At 60.0% G+C, this 22,173-nt stretch overlaps 1 protein-coding gene across 1 annotated transcript in view; it reads left to right on the forward strand.

The window, feature by feature from the left end:
• Positions 1-22,173, forward strand: part of COL11A2 (collagen type XI alpha 2 chain) — a 102,059-nt gene that overhangs the window by 47,011 nt on the left and 32,875 nt on the right. Inside the window, 26 exon segments of the mRNA XM_075917109.1 lie at positions 1,697-1,756; positions 2,155-2,196; positions 2,297-2,359; positions 3,004-3,078; positions 4,764-4,850; positions 5,964-6,020; positions 6,377-6,430; positions 7,109-7,162; positions 7,255-7,308; positions 7,573-7,626; positions 8,746-8,799; positions 8,956-9,000; positions 12,113-12,166; positions 12,255-12,299; positions 12,613-12,666; positions 12,787-12,831; positions 12,946-12,999; positions 14,755-14,799; positions 15,078-15,131; positions 15,469-15,513; positions 16,797-16,850; positions 16,942-17,049; positions 17,217-17,270; positions 17,359-17,412; positions 17,967-18,011; positions 22,116-22,169. Of these exon segments, the coding sequence (XP_075773224.1) occupies positions 1,697-1,756; positions 2,155-2,196; positions 2,297-2,359; positions 3,004-3,078; positions 4,764-4,850; positions 5,964-6,020; positions 6,377-6,430; positions 7,109-7,162; positions 7,255-7,308; positions 7,573-7,626; positions 8,746-8,799; positions 8,956-9,000; positions 12,113-12,166; positions 12,255-12,299; positions 12,613-12,666; positions 12,787-12,831; positions 12,946-12,999; positions 14,755-14,799; positions 15,078-15,131; positions 15,469-15,513; positions 16,797-16,850; positions 16,942-17,049; positions 17,217-17,270; positions 17,359-17,412; positions 17,967-18,011; positions 22,116-22,169 (1,464 nt within the window).

Here is a 22,173-nt window from a genome sequence, read left to right on the forward strand (position 1 = left end):
CTTCCTGTTTGCTGCCTTCACTTCCTGTCTAGTGTGGTGGTCACTTCCTGCCTTTGGCAGTCCTTCCCTGTACTTACTGATCATTGTGTCAATTTCCCTCTGCCATTCCACTTCCTGTGATGCGCTTCCTCCTTTATGAAGTCACCTCTTGCTGAGTGACATCATCATCCTCTCCCCTACCTCGTATGCTCAGAGATGGGCCCGTTGTGCCCCGATGGCATCACATCTGATGCTGTAACCATGACATCCCCTGCCATGGCAACGCCCCTCACCTGCCAGGGTGTTCCCCCCTCTGTGATGTCATCTTACACCTGTGATGTCATCCCCATGGACGGCCATCTCTGTTACACCCCTCCTCCCCGAGTACTGTCAGCGCTGGGACACGGTAATTCCCCTGCCCCCCACGCTGCCATCTCAATGGGGCTGGGGATTTAGGGCCAGGAGCATCGTCAGATGCAGGCCTATAAATCTTTCTCATGACCCCTTCTCCTGGGGCGTCTTTCGTGTAGCCCGGCCTCAGTGTCCCCTCAGAGCTGATGCACTGACTAGCTCAGAGCTAATGGGGCACCCTAACGCAACAGGCCCAGAGGCTCTGAGTGGGTGATGGGGTCAGGGGGAGGATTGGGGGGGTCCACTGAGAAAGGGCAGATTTGTCTCCCCAGGCAGTAGGAGAACAGTGGAATGGGGATAGCTGAAGGGTTGGGACAAACACCTTACACATAGCCTGCCCCAGATTACTCCAGCTTTACTCCACGTTCACTCACACCCTGCTCCACTGACATGCTGCCCTTACTCCAGTCTTACTCAGATTTTACTCCATGTTCACTCAGACCCTGCTCCACTGACATGCCGCCCTTACTCCAGTCTTACTCAGATTTTACTCCATGTTCACTCAGACCCTGCTCCATTGAAATGCCGCCCTTACGCCAGTCTTACTCAGATTTTACTCCATGTTCATTCAGACCCTGCTCCACTGACATGCTGCCCTTACTCCAGTCTTACTCAGATTTTACTCCACATTCACTCAGCCCCTACTCCACTGACATGCCGCCCTTACTCCAGTTTCACACAGATTTTACTCCACATTTACACAGACCCTGCTCTGTGCTACTTCACCTATATACCACATTTATTCCGACCATGTGCAATTTAAATGCAGAGTTTTGCCCCATGTTTATTTCATTTTTACTCAAACTTTGCACAACCATTTCACAGCTCCTACTCCATTTTCAGTTTTCTCCAGGTTTACTCAAACTTCACTCCTATTGTACTCGAACCTTAGTGAGACTAGCTCCATTTCTACTTGCACCTCGCTTGGACCCTGCTCCAGATTCACTCACACCTCACGCTAGGTTTTACTCAGGCTTTACTCCCCCTTTACTCGCACCATGGTGCTATGAACTGCACATTTCGTGTGCACCTGGCCCACACCTGACCCTCCTTTTGCACCAGTTTTTACTCAGCTCCTGCTGCACTGGCAGGTGGAGGGAGAGCAGGACCCGGGGCAAGGAGGGAGCGGGACTAGGGAGCTGCAGATAGCAGAGCCTCGGGGTGGGGTGGCTGAGTGGTGCGGGGTGAGCCCTGCGGCCGGGTGGAGGTGCTGGGGTTTACAGGGCTGGGAGGGTGCCAGAAGGGGGCCTCGGGTGCATTATATTGACCGGGCCCCTCTTTGCGGTTACATGTGTGTTACCCCCAGGCTGTGCGTGGCGTCAGAGGCTACAAAGGGGAGAAGGGAGAGCCGGCCGTCATGGAACCGGTAGGTCCCTGCGTTGACAGGTTAAGGGGAGACCAGCTGCTCCCCCGCCAGCCCCTCCATTGTCCATCCTGGGCTTTGCAGAGTCTGGGCCCCCCATGTATCCCCACAGGAACACAAACCTCGCCGGGGCGCTCTGCCAATCAGCTGGGTGGGCCTGGACTCTCTCCTGGGTGGCCACCCAAGCGCCCGGCTTACAGGGAACCCAGGCCAGGCGTGTGCGCACAGCCCCTGGTGTGGATGAGCACAGAGACTCTCCCCCTTCTCAGACTCACCTGGCAAAACCCAGTCTCTCTAGGGCGCCCCATGGCCGGGGCTGTATCTGTCAAGGGCTCCCCTGTGCCCCTTGCTCCACCTGCCTGTCGCCAGCGTAACGGTGCCCTCTGCCTCTCCTTCTGCAGGGAATGCTGGTGGAGGGCCCCCCTGGCCCCGAAGGACCTGCGGTAAGAGCCCGTCTGTCCAGGGGTGTGGGGGGATGCTGGGGTGCTGCTCCTGACCCCTGCTGGTGCATTAACCTCACTATGTCTCTCATGTATTTCTCAGGGCATAACAGGGCCGCCGGGAACACAGGGCCCCCCGGGCCCCTCAGGAGATCCTGGTGAGAGGGTGAGTGCGAGCGGCGACCTGGCCCCAGGGCAGGGGCTGTGGGTCCAGCTTCAGCTCTGGGGGAGACTGCAGCCCCCCTTTCAAAGGAGGTGTGAGTGTGGGTTTGCACGGGGAGGTGTGAGTGTGGGTTTGCACGGGGAGGTGTGAGTGTGCACTGGTACGGGATGTCATGCCCCATTGGCTGGGGATGGTGCTGTTCATGTGAGCACCTAAGAGCCTGCGTGTGTCTGCCTGTGATAGTGTGTATCTGTGCCAGTATGTGTTAGCGTGTGTCTCTGTGTGTCCATGTGTTAGCGTGTCTGTGTGTGTCTGTGCCTGCGTGTTAACAGGTCTGTGCGTATCTGTGCCTGCGGGTGTTAGCATGTGTCTGTGCATGTATGTGTTAGTGTGTGTCTGTGTTAGCGTGTGTCTATGCGGGTCCGTGAGTTAGCATGTGTCTGTGCCTGCGCCGTGCCGATGGCCTGGGGATAGGCCAGAGAGCCCTGGCAGGTCGGCGTGCGTCAGGCCATTGGGAGGGTGTGAGGACAGCACGGGGTGTGGGGAAGCTCAGAGCACCACTGGAGGAGTTGTAGGAGCCCCAATGGGGCAACAGCCCCCCCCCCCCCCCCCATGCACTAACCTCCTGCTCTGCCTCTTTCCGACAGGGTCCCCCTGGCCGTTCAGGTCTCCCGGGCTCGGATGGGATGCCCGGCCCCCCGGGCTCATCTCTCATGCTCCCGGTGAGGGCGGAGGTGTTTGAAGGGTTCATGGTGGGGCTGCCGCAGTTGGGAGTGGATGGGGTGAACACAGGTTGATTGGGGTCTAGCACAGCCGGGGAAGGTGACCCAGAGCTGGGGTGGATTTGGGAGGATCTAGAATAAAGCCAGAGGAAATATGCGCGTGAGCTGGACCAAAGGAGTATGTGGAGGGTGGGCCTCTGCAGTCTAACATGACACCAGGAGAACTTATGGTGTGAACTGGAACTAGAAAGGATAACGTGGGTTTCTGGGTTTTGAATAACACAAGGAGGACTCCTGTTGTGGTACCTAGAACCAGGGATAATATGCTGTGTCTGTGGAAGTCGACGGCAGGTACAGGGACTCCGATAACAAGATCCAGAACTACTAGGTGTTACAATGTGTCTATGGTGTTCCAGAACTCAAATACCTAATGCTGTAGACTAATCAGTGGGCTGGTGGGGTCTAGAGCAGTGGCTCTGAATCTTTTCAGTCCACGTACCCCTTGGCTTCATGTACCCCTTGGGGGTCCATGGACCCCCAGTTCAGAACCCTGGTCTAGAGGAACTGAGAGCGTGGCCTAGAACTGGAGAGGGTAGATGGACCTGTAGGGATCTAAAAGGTAAGAGAGAACAGAGATAGTGTTATCTAGAACTAGGGAGGAGACAGTGTCTAAAACAAAGAAGGGAATTCTGGTACTGTGATCTAGAACTGGAGATTGTAGGGTGGATCTGTGAAGATCTAACATGGGAAAGGCAGGAGTCTGACTCTTTTAACCGGACCTGGTTATTATGTCGTGGGGCTGTTTGAATCTAGAACCCAGAGAGGGATACAGGATCTGCCGAAAAAGGGTTTATTTTTGACAGATCCATGTCTAGACTGCTGGGTTTTTTTAAAACTCCATTTTGAAAAAAAGCAGCAGCCATGCTTATGCTAATGAGGTGAGGGGTATTTAAATCCCTGCTTCATTAGCAATTTCGATGTGCTTGATTTGCATCCCTCTGTTGACAAAGGGATGCAGGCTAGATGTAGCCTCAGAGTATAAATCTGTAACAGACCTGATAGAGTTTACAAGTATTACATAAAGCAAAGAAGATGTCTGGGTCTAGATTAGAAGGAAAAAGCTTGGGTGGGTGATCTAGAACTGGAGATTGCACAGCGGATGGGCCTGTGTGGAGTCTAGAACAGGACAGGAGAAATCTGGTGCCCTATTATCTGGAAATGTTGATAATATAATGGGGATATGGAAGTTTAGGATAGAAAGGAGAGCCCTCAAAATGAGATCTGGAACTGGAGAGCCCAGCGAGTTGAGAACTGAAGACTTGAGCTCATAGCATTACCTGGAACCAAAGCTAATGCAGTGAATCTATGGGAGTCTAGAACAGAAGGGAGAACTCTGATAGCATTACCTGGAACCAGCAAGACTACAGTGGACTTACATGAGCATGGAACAGAAATGGGCACCGGGTAGCATTACCTAGAACCACAGGGCATGAAGTGGGTCTGGGAGAGCCTAGCCCACACATGTAGCCTGGGATTGGGCATGTTTCAGCAGGTCTCCGGGAGACTGGGATAGTCCAGGGAAGTGCTGGCAGTGGAATCTCAGCCCCCGTGAAGTGGGAAGGGTTGAGCAGGACGGAGGCTCTGGTGCGAGTTCTACCCCTCAAGGTTTGTCTTCCCTCCCCCAGTTCCGCTTTGGGAGCAGCGGTGGTGAGAAGGGGCCGGTGGCATCAGCACAAGAGGCACAGGCCCAGGCCATTTTGCAGCAAGCCCGGGTGAGTGCAGAGGGGGACTGGCAGGGAGAGTTGGGCTGGGCTGGGGTAAGGGGTCCAAGGAGTCTGGGAAAGACCCTGCCTCATTTTCCTTCCCTGGAGCCTGGAGAACTGTGCTAATCGAGAACCTAAAACCAATGGGTCTCTAGAACCGCCCAGGGGTCACAGGTTGTTACTTTTCTAGAGCCACGTTAAAATCGTGATGTTGTTTTTCTTTAAGGTATCATACCAGGTAGTGGCTAGAGTCTGTCTAGATCCCTGTTAGATGCTCTTCTAAGTTTGTTCGTAACGTTATGGCGAAGTAGCTCTTCAAACAACATGGCCGTGTGCTTGGCCTTCTAGAACCAGGGCGAGATGGCAGTCCGCCCCTCCCGTTCCTTCGTACCACCGTCTATGCCCATCTACAACCCTTACAAATGTATCAGAACCTTGTATTGCATTTTTGGAACGTTCCTCCTCGTTATTGTGGATTATCATAGCCCGTGATTTGATTAATCTTTCCTTCAAACCTTGTTAGCCCTTCCCAGAAATGACCCAATCCTTGTTCCAGAACTCCACCCCGTGCCAGCCTCCTAGAACCCCATCCCAATGCTCTAGAACAGCACTTCCCCTTCTAGAACCCTACCCCGATGTTCTAGAATAGCGCTCCCTCATAGAGCCCACTCCGACACACGAGAACAGTGCTCCCTGTTCTAGAACCCCACCCAAGACCCCAGAACAGTGCTCCCTGTTCTAGAACCCCACCCCAAGATCCCAGAACAGTGCTCTCTGTTCTAGAACCCACTCCAGTGTTCAAGAATGATACTTCTCCACTTCTAGAACCCAGTTGGCATTTCCCGGGGCTTTGACAGCCAACCCTGGAACGTCTGCAGCTGCATTTCTAGGGCACCGAGACTCACGTCTTCCCCTCCACTCTATCAGTGGTGATATGTCCGTGTTTCATTGCCCTCTTAGGACCTCAGTGGGAACGCTCCTTCTTCCCTGCTCAGCCCCCAATAATTTCCTCAGACCCCTTGTTTCCTGTTATTCTAGTGTCACCCCTTTTCCCTTGCTGTGTTTGGCTGCTACCCTGGCCTTGCTGTAGTGTAATTCGTCCTCTTCTCTCTCTCCCCCCAGATGGCCCTGCGTGGCCCCCCGGGACCCATGGGCTACACCGGCCGGCCTGGGCCCCTGGTAGGTACCTGCTCTGGGTGGGGGTCGGGAGGAGGCTGGTGCTCTGGGGCTGTGGGGGAGGGTGTCAGGGCTTAGGGGGATGTATCGGCTTGTCCTCGGGCTGCAGTCACTAGGGCTTCATGTCTTTGCATTCCCAGCCCCCTAGGGAGTGGGGCAGGGGGTGGGGAGGCCACTGGAATTCCATGCACCCTGGTTCCGTGGGTCCCAGCACCTCAGCACATGGGGCTGGTGTCACTGAAATGTCGCATCCCCTGGTTCTGTGGGGCCGAGCGCCCTGGGAGACTGTGGGGAGGGTTGTGGCTTGAGGCCATTTACTGCCGCCACGTAACCGCCTCTGCTCTGCTGTCGCCATCCAGGGGCAGCCAGGGAGCCCCGGGCTGAAGGGAGAAGCTGGAGACTTTGGACCCCAGGTAACGGGCTTGGAGACCAGCACGGCCCCGACTCTGAGCCCGGCTCCTGTCCCCACACCCCAGCCCCTGAGCCTGACTCCAGTCGCTGACCCTGACCTGCGTCACTGACCTCTGACCCCTTCTCTTCGACCCTTGACCCCTTCTTCCTGACCTCTCGCTCCCATTCACAAAACTCATCCCTGACCTGAGTCACTGACCTCTGACCTCTTGACTCTGACCTCTTTGCCCTGACCTCATGTGCCAACCCATGAACTTGACCCCAGGCACTAACTCTGACCTGAGACACTGACCTTTGATCCCTCCGCCCTGACCTCTGACCTCTTCGCTCTAACCACTGTCCCCCACTTGTGTTCTGTGACCCTGACTCCCGATCAGGGGTCTGGCCCTTGATGTGACCCCTTGACCCAGGCGAGCGACCCCCTGACCCCCAGCTCTGTGCTGGATTTGTTCTGGGCTGTGTGGAGAACGTGCTCTGGTGACCCTGACCCAGAGCCGGGGTCTCTGCCGCCCCCCCAGCACCCCTTGGGGTGCCCTAGGCCACCCCCCCCTTGTCAACCCCCTTCTGAGCCCATGAGCCCGGCCCCTCCCGGGAGCCTTGCCCTGCTCTGACCCCCCCTCGGCCCCTGGACAGCTCCCCCTCACTTGCCTCATCCGATAACCCTTCCTCCCTCTCTGCAGGGACCCCGCGGGCCGCAGGGCCTGTCCGGCCCCCCGGGGAAGTCCGGCAGGAGGGTAAGCATGTGGGTCCTGGCGGGGTACCCCCAGACGGGGGCAGGCACGTGGCCGGGGAGCCTCCTCTCACCCCGACTGTCTCTCCCCGGCAGGGTCGTGCTGGAGCCGATGGCGCTCGGGGGATGCCCGGGGAGTCCGGTATCAAGGTAACGGCCTCGTGGCCTCCGTGGGCAAGGTCCGGGGGGGAGGGGGTCCCCAGGGAGCTACCCCAGACATGGCCCCTGCGAATCTCCCCCAGTCCAGGCGGGGAAGGGTCCTCGCTGGCCTGCGCTGTGCGTCCCCACCCTGCGCCTGTCAATCCAGCGGGAATCCCCTGGGAGCCAGGTGTCTGGGAGAGGGGCCCTGGGGGGGGGCGTGACCCCCGCTGGGCTGCGCTGACATAGGGAGCTGGGCTGCGCTTTTCTCTGCAGGGTGACCGAGGCTTTGACGGGCTGCCGGGGCTGCCGGGGGACAAGGGACACAGGGTGAGTGGGGTCTGCCGAGCGCGGGGGGGTGGGGGCGGGGGGAAGCCATCCCTGGTGCACCCTGGGGATCTCCGTGAGCGACAGGCCACCCTGTGGTCAGCTCTGGCCAGCCTGTGTACGCACGACATGCCCCACCCCCCGAATATAGGCACGGGGAATGCACTCCCCACCCCCCCGACCACAGACACGGGGAGAGCACCCACACTCCCCCAATCACAGACATGGGGAGAGCACCTCCCAGCCCCCGACCACAGACACGGGGAGTGCACCCCCACCCCACTGACCATAGACACGGGGAGAGCACCCCCACTCCCCCAACCACAGACATGGGGAGTGCACCCCCACTCCCCCAATCACAGACATGGGGAGAGCACCTCCCATCCCCTGACCACAGACACAGGGAGTGCACCGCCACCACCCAGACCATAGGCACGGGGAGTGCACCCCCACCCCCCTGACCATAGACATGGGGAGTGCACCCCCACCCCCCTGACCACAGACATAGGGAGTGCACCCCCACCCCCTGACTATAGACATGGGGAGTGCACCCCCACCCCTCTGACCATAGACATGGGGAGTGCACCACCCAGCCCCCCGACTATGAGAAGTGCCCTCCCAAGCTCCCCGACCACAGACACAGGGAGTGCACCCCCCCCAACCACATCCCCCCCCCAGCCACTCAGCCACCTGCCCCCATGCACAGTCACACCCGGCCCTGCTGGTCCAATTGGACCTCCATGCACGGACACACCTCCTGCACCCTACACACCTCCTGCACCACATCACCGCACACCTCCCCACCGCCATGTCAACACACACACACCGGCTACCGGCACAGGGACCTGACAGCTCCTGCGCCGTACACAGCTCCTGCACCCTACACAGCTCCTGCACCGCACACACCTCAGGTGCCCTACACACCTCCTGCACCCAACCACAGAACACACAGCATACCTGCAATTTCGCATGCATGCACAGCTACACAGTTGCGCACACAGTGCACAGCACTACCCATGCAAACTCGACACACTGGCAGTACTCACAGTACACACCAAAGTGTTCACACACACACACACACACACCCACACACCCCGCTGAGCCATGTCTGTGTCCCCCCAGGGTGAGACGGGCTCCCAGGGCATCCCAGGCCCCCACGGAGAGGATGGTGAGCGGGTGAGTCTGGTCTGGTGGAGGGAAACTGAGGGAGCTGGGGGTGATTCCCAGGGGAGGGAGTGTGGGGAGCAGAGGGGGCTGGAGGGGGAGCTGGGTGGAGCTGAGCTGGTTCCCCTCCCTGTTCCCTGCCTCACCCCCTTTTTCTCTCCCCCCCAGGGAGACGATGGAGAGATTGGACCCAGAGGGCTCCCCGGAGAACCGGTACGTGCCCCCCTGCCAGGCAGGCAGCGGGAGCTGTGATTGTGTGAGGAGGCAGCTACCCAGGGCGGTGCAGAGGGACATCCCATGTACCACCCACCCCAGGATTCACAACCCCCCATCTCTGTGGGACCGGGGCTTTTCCGGCCCTGCCTGAGTCTGCAGAGAGCCTGACACCACTGCTCCAGAGGGGCCTCGATTCTCAGCTCTTCTGCCCTTTGCTCTGAGTTGTTAGCCTCACTCCATAAAGTCATCGTTAACCCTTGAACCTACTGATGGAAAATCCAAAGCCCAACCCTAACTGCTCTATCCCCATCACTTCAGCAGAGACAGCCAATTAATGGGTTACCCCAAAGCATTCATCTACCCCCACCCGTGTCCCCCCATGTCCCTGGCACCGCTGGTATTGCAGGGACTGGACGCCTCGGTGTGTCAGGAGCTGGCACTGTGGTGGGGAGGGGTGTGAGGATTTAGCCAGGGGTGGCACGACGCAGAAGGGATGCAGATTGGGGCCGGGACTCATCCTGAGAATCCCACCCCGGCTCCTGGTACGTGCAGTTCAGGAGGGGCGGGGGCTGCTTGTGCGCTGGAGTCGGGGAGATGCGGGCTGGGAATGCAGCCGGCTCTCGATGGGGGAGCGCTGCCTGGTGCAGGGAGCAGGCTGGCACGTGGGCTGGGTGAACGGGAACCTGGCAGGGTGGGGCTGGCAGTGTCTCTAGCACTGGGCTAGGGGCTGGTACAGAGTTGGCAGCCGAACTGACATTGTCAGGGTTAGAGTTACAGGTTGGCATGGGGGTTGGGGTTGGGATTTGCTTTGGGGTCGGTGCTGGGACTGGGGTGAGGGTTGGCTGGCATTGGTGTAGGCAGTGGTGTTAGGTTGGGGTGTATGGAGTTGGTGTTAGTGTTGGGGTGTATGGAGCTGGTGATAGGGTGGGGGTGAGGGTTGGCTGTCATTGGTGTAGGTGGTGGCATTAGGGTTGGGGTGTATGGAGTTGGCAATAGGTTGGGGTGAGGGTTGGCTGGCATTGGTGTAGGTGGTGGCATTAGGGTTGAGGTGTATGGAGTTGGCAATAGGGTTGGCTTTGAAGTTGACAATTTGATGGGAGTAGTCGCTGGCATTGGCGTTGGGGTGGATGCTGTTCTTGGCATTAGGGTCGTTACTGGGGGTGGGGGTAGTGTGGGGAGGACACTCTACTCAATATTAGGGTTGGTGTTGGCAGTGTGGTTAAGGCTGGGGTGGATGCTAGACTTGGTCTTAGGGTCGTTACTGGGGGTGGGGTTAGGGTCAGGGTAGCTGCTGCACTGGGTGTTAGGGTTGCATTGGGGATGGGGGTAGTGTGGGGAGGACACTCTACTCGGTATTAGGGTTGGTGTTGGCAGTGTGGTTAAGGCTAGGGTGGATGCTAGACTTGGTCTTAGGGTCAACGTTGGGAATGGTGTTGGGGTGGATCTTGGTGTTAGGGCAGGCATGGGGTTGGACTGGGTTGGATTTCTCTTTTCTCCCATTCCCCCCGCCCTCACCAGCTCTGTTACATGTACTGAGTTGACGCCATTTGGAAAAGGCAGAGCCCGGGGCCGGGGGAGGACGGGAGCCCCCCAATCCTTTCTCCGGGTGCGTTTGGTAGCAAAGCGCAAGGCAAAACCAAGTGGCCGGACTCTCTGAAGCGCCGGCTTTGTCGAGAGCCCGAGCGGAGCAAACGTTCCCGCCTGGTGCCCAATTCCCAGCATCAGGAAGGCCCAGGAGCGGTTCCCTTTGGCTGCGCCCTGGGAGCTGTTTGGGGGTTTGCTGGGGCTCCCTGCAGAGTGCTGGGGCGTGTGACGCTAGTGGATTCTGATATGAACATACCAAGCATTGCTGCCCCCGCTGTTACACGTCTGCACCGAGCATGGAGCCCAGCGGTCCGGCGAGGTGTCTGTAGGAAGCTGGTGAGACTCTGATGCGCTTTGCATTGCTCATGCGCCTGTGTCCGTTCGGTGTGAAGTGCTGAGCATTGGCTCTGTGCATGGTCTTCATGTTTGCTTCCGGGAGACACCAACAGGCTTCCCCCACCTAGTGCAGTAGGGCGGCCAGCCCAGAGACCAGCCGCACTTGACTGACAATGCACCTCGAGTGGGGCCGATCCGCATCTCAGGCCTGTCCCTGGGAATGGTCAGACCAGCAGGGGGCCGGGGCTGCTAGGGACCGAGTCTCACACGCCAGGTGACTTCCTCGAGTGACCAACTCCACCCTGGGAGGTACCATCCCCCAGCGAGAGCCAGGGGGTTCCCTCTGCGAGGGTCGGGGTGCAAAGAGGGCCCTTTCCTGGCTCTGCTCCAGGCCTGCACCAGGCACTTTGCGGTGGGTGCATGCAACTCAGCTTTAACTCTTAACCGTCTCTTTTTTTGGTCAATAAACCTTTGGATTTTAGATTCCAACGGGGCCTCACCCCCTGCGGGGCAAACGGCTGTTCGTTTGCCTGGCCACCCTGCCACTCTAGGTGGGCGAAGTCTGGCGGTGTCTCCCAGAGGCCCACATGCGAAATACACGTCCAGAGCCACCACACTCGCCACATCACACACAAGACTGGCCCATGCACCTGAGCAGTGTAAACAGGACCTGCGACTCCCCAGCTGTCTGCAGACACCTCGCTTGGCCCGCCTCGCACGAGGGCTGCTGCACATAGAACAGTCGTGGCAGCTGCGCTTCGTATGTTCCCATCAGAATCCAGTAACATCCCAGGAGGGTCACCGGGGCCCGGCCTTGGGGACAGAGTGATAGCGGCCGGGGGCTGGACTGAGGGGCCGCTCTGTGCCTGCCCCGGCCGACTCCGCTAGGGTCTGATGGCCCCTGACACGGGCACCAGGAGAGTCCCATTGCAGGGAAACTGAGGGGTCTTAGTGCCACATCCCAGGACTCCCTGGGACCCTGCACGCAGCCACGGCCATGGGTCTGGGACTGGCTCAGGATTAGGGTCTGCATCATGGGGTCCTCAGCCCCACCTCCAGGGCTTGTGTAGGGCTTGGTCAGACCTGTGTCCCCCCCCCAACCCCCGCAGTTCCACTGGAGGGACCCAGGCCTGGCTTAGCCCCCCCACCACCTCAGCCTCACTAATTCTGGTCTCTCCCCTCCCTGCAGGGCCCCAGAGGTTTGCTTGGACCCAAAGGCCCCCCGGGGATACCCGGACCTCTGGTAAGTGCCATGCCTAGGACCTCAGTTCCTCCAGCCTCTCAACCCCCCACCGCACTAACCCCCGCCCCTCTGTCTGTCTCCTCCACAGGGCGTGCGTGGCATAGACGGCCCCATCGGCCCCAAGGGGAACCTGGTGAGTCTGTCTGTCTGTCTGTGCTGCCCTGTCCTTCTGTGCGCAGGTCTGGAAGTGCCTTGGGGGCACCTGCCTGGGGAGGCCAGTGCTGTGAGCTTCCCCAACAGCAGTGCCACTGTAGCTGGGTACTCCAGTGCAGTGAGCATCCCCTGTAATGAGCGGGGACTCGGACGCTGTGAACTTCCCCTCCAGCAGTGCCCCCAGCCACGGATTCCAGTGCTGTGAACTTCCCCACAGCAGTGCCCTGTCTCCCTCTTCTGTGTAAGTAGTGGGTGACTCCAGTTCTAACTCCAGCTCCATCTGATTGTCACAGGGGCCGCAAGGTGAGCCAGGCCCCCCCGGGCAGCAGGGAACCCCAGGCACCCAGGTAAGGAGCCGCCCAGCTCTGGGGACTCGAGGTGCAGGGGCTGGGAGCCAGGACTCCTGGGTTCTGCCCCGCTCTGGAGGGGGAGTGGGGTCTGGATCTAACCCTGTGTCTCTGTTTCAGGGATTGTCTGGCCCACAAGGTGCTATGGGCCCCCCTGGAGAGAAGGTGAGTGCCCCTAACCCACCCTGCCCCCCGCTGCGATGCAGCCCCCATCCCGGCCTGGGACACTTGTCTGGGTCTCTGCTGCCAGCTCTGATCTCTGCTTCTCTCTCTCTGCAGGGTCCCGGAGGCAAACCTGGCCTCCCCGGCATGCCCGGCTCCGACGGGCCTCCTGTGAGTATCCTGCCAGCCCCAACCCCTCCCCTGCCAGCCCCCGGCTCCCAGGCTCCCGCTGCCCCAGGCTGGCAATGCAGCAGCCGTATCCGTGAGCCGCACGGCTTCCTGGCGGGTCCCACCTGCCCCTGGTTAAGGTGGCTCCTGGCCTGACACTCTCTCCTTGGCATGGGCGTGAGGGCAGAGCAGCCATGTTTAACGGGAGGGGAGGCCGCGACATTCCCTGTGGAGACCCTGTCATCACGGGGATGCTCCTGAGCTGTGCCACTTGCTCATGGGGTGAGGACCTGGGGGCCATGTGTAACAGGAGATGAGGTAGCACCATTTGCTGTTGGGCCCCACACACTGCCCTACTCATGGGGTGAGGACTTTGGGGCCATGTGTAACAGGAGATGAGGTAGCACCACTTCCTGTTGGGCCCCACACACAGCCCTACTCATGGGGTGAGGACCTGGGGGCCATGTGTAACAGGAGATGAGGTAGCACCATTTGCTGTTGGGCCCCACACACAGCCCTACTCATGGGGTGAGGACCTGGGGGCCATGTGTAACAGGAGATGAGGTAGCACCACTTCCTGTTGGGCCCCACACACAGCCCTACTCATGGGGTGAGGACCTGGGGGCCATGTGTAACAGGAGATGAGGTAGCACCATTTGCTGTTGGGCCCCACACACAGCCCTACTCATGGGGTGAGGACCTGGCGGCCATGTGTAACAGGAAGTGAGATAGCCCACTTTTTGTTGGCTTTTCACTGATACTCCTGCCTCATGGGGTGAGGAGCTGGCAACCATGTTTAACAGGAAGTGAGCAAGTACCACTTCCTGTTCATTCCCCACTTGAACCTCGAGGTTACAGTGGCCACGTTTAACAGGAAGTGAGATAGCCCACCACTTCCTATTGGCCCCATACTCACACCCCCTACTCCAGGGGTGAGGACCTGGCAGCCATGTTTAACAGGAAGTGAGTGAGTACCACTTGAATCTCCTGCTTATGATGGCCACGTATAACAGGAAGTGAGTGCGTACCGCTTCCTGTTCTCCTACTCGCACGCCCTGCTCATGGGGTGAGGATCTGGCGGCCATGTGTAACAGGAAGTGAGCAAGTACCACTTCCTGTTCCCCTACTCGCACGCCCTGCTCATGGGGTGAGGATCTGGCGGCCATGTTTAACAGGAAGTGAGCAAGTACCACTTCCTGTTCCCCTACTCGCACGCCCTGCTCATGGGGTGAGGATTTGGTGGCCATGTGTAACAGGAAGTGAGCGAGTACCACTTCCTGTTCCCCTACTCGCATGCCCTGCTCATGGGGTGAGGATCTGGCAGCCATGTTTAACAGGAAGTGAGCGAGTACCACTTCCTGTTGGTGCTGATTTTCATACAATCGGCTTTGCTGGGTGACCTCCTTGAACCCAGTTGGGGTGTGTGTGGCCCCAGAGCCTCCTGCCTCAGCTCTGGCCTGGTTCCCAAAGGCAGCTGCCCCCGCTCATGCCTACCCTGGCCTACACCAAGCTCCACTGGCCCTTCACCCCCAGCCAGGCCCGGTGCCCCACCTGCACTAAATGAGTTTGGGCAAGGGGCAGCCCTGCCGCCAGAGCTGGGCTGATGAGAGCTAAGCCTGCCCCACAGGCAGGGGCTCTGCCCTCCCCACAGAAACGGGGGTGGGGGTGGCCCCCCCAGCGCAGGGACAGGAGTTGATTGCTGTGTTGTTGGTGTTCATGGTTCACCCCTCTCTGTCTTCTCCCTCCCCTCCCCGTCAGGGACACCCAGGGAAGGAAGGTCCGCCAGGAACCAGAGGGAACCAGGTAAGGGGTTAACCTCCTCTCTTGCCTCTTCTGCTTGTCCCCTGGATCCCCCACCCCCAATCCGAGCCCTTTCCGGCCTCAGAAGCTGGGAGGCAGCCCCATAGGTGCGAGGGGTGAGGTGCAAAGACCCTGCCCCCCCCCACATGCAGGGGTCAGAGCCCCTGGGTCAGTGGGGTGACACATGCCCATCCGTGGTTCTAACCCCCCAAGTGGGCACGGCTGGGGGAATGATGCCAGTGACTCTCCCCTGCTACTGGTCTGATCTCTTTCCCTTGCAGGGTCCATCCGGTCCCCAAGGTCCAATTGGCTACCCAGGCCCACGTGGTGTAAAGGTAAGCGCCTGATTGGCCCCGGGACTTGGCGTGGCTCCCTGGGGTTGAGATGTTACCCACAATTCTTAGCAAGGATGTGCGAAGGTCCAGAGGCCACGCGGTCCCTGCCCCGCAAGGGGGGAAGAGAAGGATTGTGGGTAAAGTGGAAAACAAAACAAGAGGATTGTAGCCAATGGGAGCCAGGAGTCCTGGGATCTCTCCCCGTCTCTGGGAGGGGAGTGGGGTGGAGTAGTTAGAATATGGCTGTGGGGGGAGAAAGCCAGGACTCCTGTGGCCAGCTCTGTCGCTGCTCCGTGCCCTGCAGCTCACCCTGTTGCGCTCTTCCCATCTCTCGCAGGGCGTGGATGGAATTCGGGGGCTGAAGGGTCACAAGGGTGAGAAGGTGAGTTCTGCTTCCCTCACCCTCAATCACAGGGGGGACGTATTCCTGGCAGCACCCCATGGCACCCCCTAGTGCCAGGCTGGGGAATTAGTGCACAGCGCCCCCTCGTTCCAGGCTGGGGAATTAGTGCACAGCGCCCCCTCGTGCCAGGCTGGGAGAATGATGTACAGCACCCCCTGGTGCCAGGCTGGGGGCATAGTGCACCGCGCCCCCTCGTGCCAGGCTGGGAGAATGATGCACAGCGCCCCCTAGTGCCAGGCTGGGGAATTAGTGCACAGCGCCCCCTGATGCCAGGCTGGGGGCATAGTGCACCGCACCCCCTCGTGCCAGGCTGGGAGAATGATGCACAGCGCCCCCTCGTGCCAGGCTGGGAGAATGGTGCACAGCGCCCCCTAGTGCCAGGCTGGGAGAATGATGCACAGCGCCCCCTAGTGCCAGGCTGGGGGCATAGTGCACAGCGCCCCCTGGTGCCAGGCTGGGAGAATGATGCACAGCGCCCCTGGTGCCAGGCTGGGAGAATGATGCACAGCACCCCTTAGTGCCAGGCTGGGAGAATGATGCATAGCGCCCCCTGGTGCCAGGCTGGGGGATTAGTGCACAGCGCCCCCTATTGCCCAGCTGGGAGAATGATGCACAGCACCCCCTAGCGGCAGCTTGGGGAAATAGTGCACAGCATCCCTTCCCCCCACACTGAATTCTGTTTTTTTTAAATCACTCCCCTGTGCAGCTCCAGGGGTGCAGCCGGCAGCGGATGGGACTCTGGGCGGGGGTGTCAGGAGCTGAGGGGCACTGAGAATTCACTCGCTCTGGGACACGGTCCTTGCTCCACGGTGCAGGGTCTGGCTGATTCTTGTGTGGGGGGTGGGGCAGGAGCCCCCCCCAGTCAGAAGGGCGGTGCCCTGGGGCTCTGGCATTGAGGGGCTGGGGTCTGTGGCACCCCCTGGCTTCAAGGGGCTCTCAGACCCCCCCTTCCTGTATGAGCTGTTCCAGCCCCCAGCCCTGGGGGTTTCACCTTCCCCGGCAGCGTGTATATGGGGGGCTGAGCAGGATTATCTGGGGGCATCTCACTTAACCCGTTTCCTGCCATTGCCGGGCCTGGGGCTCTGGGGCCCCTCAGCCCCTCCTGTTCTCAGCCTGTGGCCCAGTTGCCCGGAGGCTGCGGTGCTTTGCTCTCGTTTTGGGGGCTGGGTTGGGGGGTGGGGGTGGGGCTGGTGCCCTGTGACCCAGGAGGTGAGACCCGCTGACTGTCCCTGGTCGGTCTGTCCGTCTGTCTGTCTCTGCAGGGCGAGGACGGATTCACGGGGTTCAAGGGCGACATGGGGGTGAAAGGAGACAGGGTAAGTGTGCGCCCGGAGCCCCCCACCCCCCCTCCACCTGCCTGCCTGCCCCGGGCAGTGCCAGTCTCACCCCCCCTCTTGGCACCCGCAGGGCGAGGAGGGCGTGCCAGGGTCCAGAGGAGAGGATGGACCGGAAGGTCCCAAGGGCCGGACCGGACCCACAGGTGACCCGGGCCCCCTCGGGCTGCTGGGAGAGAAGGTGAGGAGCCGGGGCGACATGGGGGGGACTGGGCGCTGGCCTGTGTGTCCCTCCCGCACCCCCCAGAAGAGCCAGCTCCTGTTCTGGGGCCGGATTGGAGCCAGTGCCCCCTAGAGGGGAGAGGCCCCACGGCCCATCCCCCTAACCCACCTCTCTCTCCCTCGCAGGGGAAGCTGGGTGTGCCGGGGCTTCCTGGGTATCCAGGACGGCAAGGCTCAAAGGTGAGTGCTGCAGACAAGGGGTCTGCCCCCTCTGCCCCACTTCTGCCCCCCAGCATGCCCCTAACCCCCTTCTCTCCTCTCTCCGCAGGGATCTCAGGGCTTCCCGGGCTTTCCCGGAGCCAATGGCGAGAAGGGATCTCGGGTGAGTTACCCCCGGTGGAGTGGGGCCCACGCTTCCCTCTGCCGGCGACATGCCCATGGAGGGAACTGGGGGGGCCTGGTGCAGGGGGTGCAGGTTCTGCTGTGGGGGGCCTGACACCCATTCCTGCCCCCCCACACTCAGGACAGATGGGAGCTGGCACTCACTGGTGGGGCTGGGTGAAGAGCAAGAGGTTGCGGGGATGGGGAGGGGTTTCCAGGGATGGGCTGGATGGGGAAAGCCACTAGCCCGGTGTGGGATGGGTCCCCGGGGCAGCTGGAATTGGGGGAGCCCTGCAGAGTTGTGAATAAAGTGTCATGGGGGGTGTCCCATGGGTGAGGTCTCTGCAGAGCCCTGAAATGGGGGGGTCCCTGTGTAGGTTCTGTGGGGCTGGGGGCCCTGCAGAGCCATGGGTGGGGTGGTCTGTAGGGGGGCAGGTTCAGGACGGGGGATTCCAAGGGTGAGTGTTAGGGGTCCCTGCCGGGCCCTGGCTGGCTGACGGGTTCTCCGCAGGCGCCCACGCCCAGCCCACGCCTCACTGACTCTCTCTCTTGCAGGGTGTATCCGGGAAGCTGGGCCCCCGGGGCGAGCGCGGCCCCTCGGTGAGTGTGGGGGGAAAGGGGGGGTTAGTGCAGCCAAGTCCCTGGGCCCCTCCCATCCTCCTCAGACATCCCGAGCCCGCTCCACATCCGGCCACCCATACCTCTGCACTTCTCATCCCTCCTTCCACCCATCCATCCACCCCTCCATCCATCCATCTACCTACCCATCCATCCCTCTGCAATTCTCATCCATCCCTCCACCCATCCACCCTTCCCTCCATCCCTCCACCCATCCTTCCCTCCATCCACTTACCCGTCCATCCCTCCACCCATCCATCTACCCATCCCTCCCTCCATCCACCTACCCGTCCATCCCTCCACCCATCCATCCCTCTGCAATTCTCATCCATCCCTCCACCCAACCATCCACCCATCCATCTACCTACCCGTCCATCCCTCTGCACTTCTCATCCCTCCCTCCACCCAACCATCCACCCATCCATCTACCTACCCGTCCATCCCTCTGCACTTCTCATCCCTCCCTCCACCCATCCACCCTTCCATCCATCTACCTACCTGTCCATCCCTCTGCACTTCTCATCCCTCCCTCCACCCAACCATCCACCCATCCATCTACCTACCCGTCCATCCCTCTGCACTTCTCATCCCTCCCTCCACCCATCCATCCTTCCATCCATCCATCTACCTACCCGTCCATCCCTCTGCACTTCTCATCCCTCCCTCCACCCATCCACCCTTCCATCCATCCATCTACCTACCCGTCCATCCCTCTGCACTTCTCATCCCTCCCTCCACCCAACCATCCACCCATCCATCTACCTACCCGTCCATCCCTCTGCACTTCTCATCCCTCCCTCCACCCATCCATCCTTCCATCCATCCATCTACCTACCCGTCCATCCCTCTGCACTTCTCATCCCTCCCTCCACCCATCCACCCTTCCATCCATCCATCTACCTACCTGTCCATCCCTCTGCACTTCTCATCCCTCCCGCCACCCATCCGCCCATCCTTCCCTCCCTCCATCCACTTACCCGTCCATCCCTCCACCCATCCATCTACCCATCCCTCCCTCCATCCACCTACCCGTCCATCCCTCCACCCATCCATCCCTCTGCAATTCTCATCCATCCCTCCACCCAACCATCCACCCATCCATCTACCTACCCGTCCATCCCTCTGCACTTCTCATCCCTCCCTCCACCCATCCACCCTTCCATCCATCTACCTACCTGTCCATCCCTCTGCACTTCTCATCCCTCCCTCCATCCAACCATCCATCTACCTACCCGTCCATCCCTCTGCACTTCTCATCCCTCCCTCCACCCAACCATCCACCCATCCATCTACCTACCCGTCCATCCCTCTGCACTTCTCATCCCTCCCTCCACCCATCCACCCTTCCATCCATCTACCTACCTGTCCATCCCTCTGCACTTCTCATCCCTCCCTCCATCCAACCATCCATCTACCTACCCGTCCATCCCTCTGCACTTCTCATCCCTCCCTCCACCCAACCATCCACCCATCCATCTACCTACCCGTCCATCCCTCTGCACTTCTCATCCCTCCCTCCACCCATCCATCCTTCCATCCATCCATCTACCTACCCGTCCATCCCTCTGCACTTCTCATCACTCCCTCCACCCATTCACCCTTCCATCCATCCATCTACCTACCCGTCCATCCCTCTGCACTTCTCATCCCTCCCGCCACCCATCCGCCCATCCTTCCCTCCCTCCATCCACTTACCCGTCCATCCCTCCACCCATCCATCTACCCATCCATCCCTCCATCCACCTACCCGTCCATCCCTCCACCCATCCATTCCTCTGCACTTCTCGTCCCTCCCTCCACCCATCCATCCACCCATCCATCTACCTACCCGTCCATCCCTCTGCACTTCTCATCCCTCCCTCCACCCAACCATCCACCCTTCCATCTACCTACCCGTCCATCCCTCTGCACTTCTCATCCCTCCCTCCACCCATCCATCCACCCGTCCTTCCCTCCATCCACCTACCCATCCATCCCTCCACCCATCCATTCCTCTGCACTTCTCATCTCTCCCTCCACCCATCCGCCCATCCTTCCCTCCCTCCATCCACCTACCCGTCTATCCCTCTGCACTTCTCATCCCTACCGCCACCCATCCCTCCCTCCACCCATCCATCCCTCTGTACTTCTCATACCTCCCTCCACCCATCCACCCATCTTTCCCTCCTTCCCTCCATCCACCTACCCATCCATCTACCCCATCCATCCCTCCATGCATCCACCTACCCGTCCATCCCTCTGCACTTCTCATCCCTCCCTCCACCCATCCATCTACCCCATCCATCCCTCCATCCACCTACCCATCCATCCCTCCACCAATCCATCTACCCCATCCATCCCTCCATCCACCTACCCATCCATCCCTCCACCCATCCATCTACCCCATTCATCCCTCCATCCACCTATCCATCCATCCCTCTGCACTTCTCGTTCATCCCTCCACCCATCCTTCCCTCCCTCCATCTATCCACCTAGCCGTCCATCCCTCTGCACTTCTCATCCATCCCTCCACCCAACCATCCACCCGTCATTCCCTCCCTCCACCTACCGACCCATCCATCCCTCCATCCACCCACCCGTCCATCCCTCCACCCATCTATCCCTCTGCACTTCTCGTTCATCCCTCCACCCATCCTTCCCTCCCTCCATCTATCCACCTAGCCGTCCATCCCTCTGCACTTCTCATCCATCCCTCCACCCAACCATCCACCCGTCATTCCCTCCCTCCACCTACCGACCCATCCATCCCTCCATCCACCCACCCGTCCATCCCTCCACCCATCTATCCCTCTGCACTTCTCGTCCCTCCCTCCACCCATCCATCGATCCATCCATCCCTCCATCCACCTATCCATCCATCCCTCTGCAATTCTCATCCATCCTTCCACCCATCCCTCCCTCCCTCCATCCCTTCACCTGTCCATCCCTCTGCACTTCTCATCCATCCCTCCACTCACCCATCCACCCGTCCTTCCCTCCATCCACCTACCCATCCATCCCTCCACCCATCCATCCCTCTGCACTTCTCATCCCTCCCGCCACCCATCCGCCCATCCTTCCGTCCCTCCATCCACCTACCTGTCTATCCCTCTGCACTTCTCATCCCTCCCTCCACCCAACCATCCACCCATCCATCTACCTACCCGTCCATCCCTCTGCAATTCTCATCCATCCCTCCACCCATCCATCCCTGCATCCACCTACCCGTCCATCCCTCCACCCATCCATCCCTCTGCACTTCTCATCCCTCCCTCCACCCAACCATCCACCCATCCATCTACCTACCCGTCCATCCCTCTGCAATTCTCATCCATCCCTCCCTCCACCCACCTACCTGTCCATCCCTCTGCACTTCTCATCCCTCCCTCCCTCCATCCACCCATCCTTCCCTCCCTCCATCCACCTACCCGTCCATCCCTCTGCACTTCTCATCCATCCCTCCCTCCATCCACCCATTCTTCCCTCCATCCACCTACCTACCCGTCCATCCCTCTGCACTTCTCATCCATCCATCCCTCCCTCCATCCCTGCCCACCATCCATCCCAGTCTCCCTCCCTCCATTCCTTCTCATCCCTTCCCCCTGTGCTGTTCTCCACTGACCCTCCATCCCCCCCGTCCATGTTCCTCCCATCCAGCCAGCCCTTCCTTTCCCATCTGCCCGTCCACCCATCCCTCCCTGCCCAGCGCAGGCCTCCCCATCTGGGCCCCTTCCCACCTATGGAACCTCCCCTGTAGCCAGGCCCCAGGGAGGTGATGCCCTTGACCCCACGGCCCTGCCCTGGGCTCACCCCACCTGGACTCGTACATGACATGCCCTCTCTGGGCTCCCCCCTTGGCACTGGGCCTCGAGGCATGGACCCCTCTCTGGCTGGGGAGCGGTAAATACTGCCTTCCACCCACCCTCCTTAATTCTTCCTTCCGGGTTGGGGGTCTGGTTTCTGCTACTGGGGTGGGGGACATGTGCCCATCCCCCTCTTATGGGGCTGTGTGGGTCACTCGGGTTCTGCCCCCAGGATTGGGGGTAGGGCTGGGAGGGGGCAGTGCTGGGGCTCAGACACTCACCCCCCTCTGTTTCATTCCTCCAGGGACCCAGAGGCCAGCGGGGGCCACGAGGAGCCACCGGAAAGCTGGGGGCAAAGGTGA

The sequence above is a fragment of the Pelodiscus sinensis genome, unplaced genomic scaffold, assembly GCF_049634645.1.
Source record: "Pelodiscus sinensis isolate JC-2024 unplaced genomic scaffold, ASM4963464v1 ctg115, whole genome shotgun sequence".
Lineage (NCBI taxonomy): Eukaryota > Metazoa > Chordata > Testudines > Trionychidae > Pelodiscus > Pelodiscus sinensis.